Here is a 2,665-nt window from a genome sequence, read left to right as displayed (position 1 = left end):
AGACAGACCAGCCCAGCCATGGATTTCATTTTGAGAAAAACACATCCTCGTGGATCTATTATCCACACACAAACGAGTGTTACACGTACCAAATGCAGGTTGCACAATCGCCGAGATGTTCTTCTTCTTTGTTAGGATAAGACAGAGTAGTTTTCCAAACTACTGTCTCAAATTCAAAGACTAAAATCTCTTCGTGAAGAAACGATGCCGATTCGAGCGGAACTGATGATTTGATCGAGACGGTGTTCTACCTAAAGCTGTAAACCAAAACAAACCCACCACCAAAACTTGTGACCGCAGAGGGCGCTGTGGCACATCGTCTACCCGTGCGTGGTAGCCAATGCAGGGCGAAGAAGAGCGTCTACGCAAACGGCGTAAATATTAACACATTGCATTCACATTTTCTTTTTCTTTTTTTCACGGGCATGATTTTGTTATTTTTTGGGTAACCATGACCATATTAACCACCTCTGGCAGAGTGACATATGTTTATCTGAAAGTAAATAAAATATATTAAGGTACATTTTCTCTGAAATGATAAAGGAGTCAGGTTTCAAAATATTTTTGGTGGTAGTTATTTTATCCATTCACACTAATCTGGAGTACGGAAGTACTGGCTCTGTGGTGACGATACGTAAAAAAACAATGTGTCCAGACCAGGGATGAACTAACTATACCCCAAACAATATTTAGAAGTTTGACTCCTTCACTAAGTTACAGTGGGGTCACACATTCTGATAGCTGCTACTTGTCAGATAGGGTGACCTTCTGAAGTACTGGCTCTGTGATGACTCAAAATAACAACACGTGTCCAGATTAGTGTGAAGGGATGAAATAACTACCCCAAAAATATTTAAGTTTGACTCCTTTATCATTTCAGAGAAAATGTGTATTAATATATTTTATTTACTTTCAGATAAACATATGTCACTATGCCTGAGGTGGTTAATATGGCCAAATGGTGAAAAAATTACAAAATGTGAGTGTAACGTGTTAATGTTTACGCCGTTTACGTAGACTCTCTACCACGCACGGGTAGACCATGAGCGACAGCGCCCTCTGCGGTCACAGTTCCGGATGGGTCACAGCATTCGGTGAAACACCGGGATACTTCAAAATGAAAGTGTCTAAAAAAATAATGGTACGTGATTTAAAATGAGATTTTACATAAATACACTGGATTATAGAATAAGTGATGGCTTAGTTTTTCCATGACCAGTTTGATCTTGAAGCACTATATTCAATAAAACAAATCATCAAAAGCGTCGACCATTTTTCATGGAACAGTTTTCCTGCTGCCTGTTGGAATTTCTCAAGTTGAATTCTTAACACTGAGTAAATTCAACATAAGAGGCATTTACAACTGATATAAATTTTCTTCCTTTCTGAGGAGCAAATAAGAAAAAGTAAATTAAACCAAACTGCGCAGACCACAAGTTTATTTCAGGAACGAAAACAGCCACTTAATTACATGGTCTTTTTAGCATATTACTCTCAAACTTAAATATTTTATTAATCCGTATCAATCAGAAAACAAAAACACAGAAATCCAACAAATTAGGTTTTGCATTCCATTCCATTTCATACTATTCTTTCAAGCAGCGTAGTGAAGGCCTATGGAGTTCTGCATGCTAAATGCTTACAATCTTCCAACTTCCACAGCACTAATGCTGAACTTTATCCTGTGGATACAGACTGTAGAGAAGTTTTTCATTAGCAGCGAAATGCATTTTGCCACCTTGTAGTATACATTACATGTAAATCGTTTATATGTTGAAAAATAAAAGCCCACTGCTGCTTGGTTGCTAAAGACTTTGTATCCTCTTGGTTGTATCCTAACCCATGTGAATATGCTCCATTCAGTGCAGCCTACAGGGTTGTGCCAGTTGGGCTGTGTTTAGAAGGCTCTGAAAAGCTGGTTTGGCATGTATCCCAGGTGAAGGAAGGAAGATTGGGCTTCTCTCTCGAGGTTAGCCAGCTCCTGGACTGTCGGGGCCAGAATATCCACATGACCCTTGTAGTTACCACCTAGGCAAGAGCAACAGTTTAGTTGGTCAAGCTCAACTTAAAAGCAGTGAATGTACAGTTAAAAAAAGAGAATAATGCTCAAAATCCTTAGAATAGCTTTGAATTCCATAATATCCATGCATTGGGAACACTAAACATTCAATTCCAAATCAAAACATGACCAAAATTCACATCAAGTTTGTGTTCTACCTTTACAGAAAGTGAAGAAAAAAGAATATTAGGCTGCTCAAAAAATAGTAGTATTTGCATTTTTCTTTACAAACTCTAACTGAAAAATGTCTCAAGGGTTTGCTTTACTTTGAATCACTGCACTAATATTTAGTTGCATAACCATTATTTCTGAGAACTGCTTCACATCTGTGTTGCATGGAGTCGACCAACTTCTAGCACCTGTGAACACGTATTCCAGCCCAGGACGATTGAACTACATTCCACAATTCCTACTGGGTTTTGCCTCAGAAACAGCATTTCTGATGTCACCCCACATATGTTCTATGGGATTGAGGTCCGGGGATCGGGCTGGCCTCTCCATAACATCAATCTTGAACCAAGACTTCGGTTGTTTACTGCCGTGTTTTAGGTCATTGTCTTGTTGAAAGACCCATTTCAAAGGCACTTCCTCTTCAGCATGAGGCAA

At 38.9% G+C, this 2,665-nt stretch overlaps 1 protein-coding gene across 1 annotated transcript in view; it reads right to left on the bottom strand.

Moving 5' to 3' along the window:
* Window positions 1-1,421: 1,421 nt before the first annotated feature.
* ddx1 (DEAD (Asp-Glu-Ala-Asp) box helicase 1) overlaps window positions 1,422-2,665 on the bottom strand; it is a 9,321-nt gene continuing 8,077 nt past the window's right edge. The window contains exon 26 of the mRNA XM_032542396.1: window positions 1,422-2,028. Coding sequence (XP_032398287.1) covers window positions 1,898-2,028 — 131 coding nt within the window. The 3' untranslated portion in view covers window positions 1,422-1,897. The remainder of the gene's footprint in view (window positions 2,029-2,665) is intronic.

Source organism: Etheostoma spectabile, chromosome 18 (assembly GCF_008692095.1).
Source record: "Etheostoma spectabile isolate EspeVRDwgs_2016 chromosome 18, UIUC_Espe_1.0, whole genome shotgun sequence".
In the NCBI taxonomy this organism is placed as follows: domain Eukaryota; kingdom Metazoa; phylum Chordata; class Actinopteri; order Perciformes; family Percidae; genus Etheostoma; species Etheostoma spectabile.
This window is presented reverse-complemented; position numbering and strand designations above follow the sequence as displayed.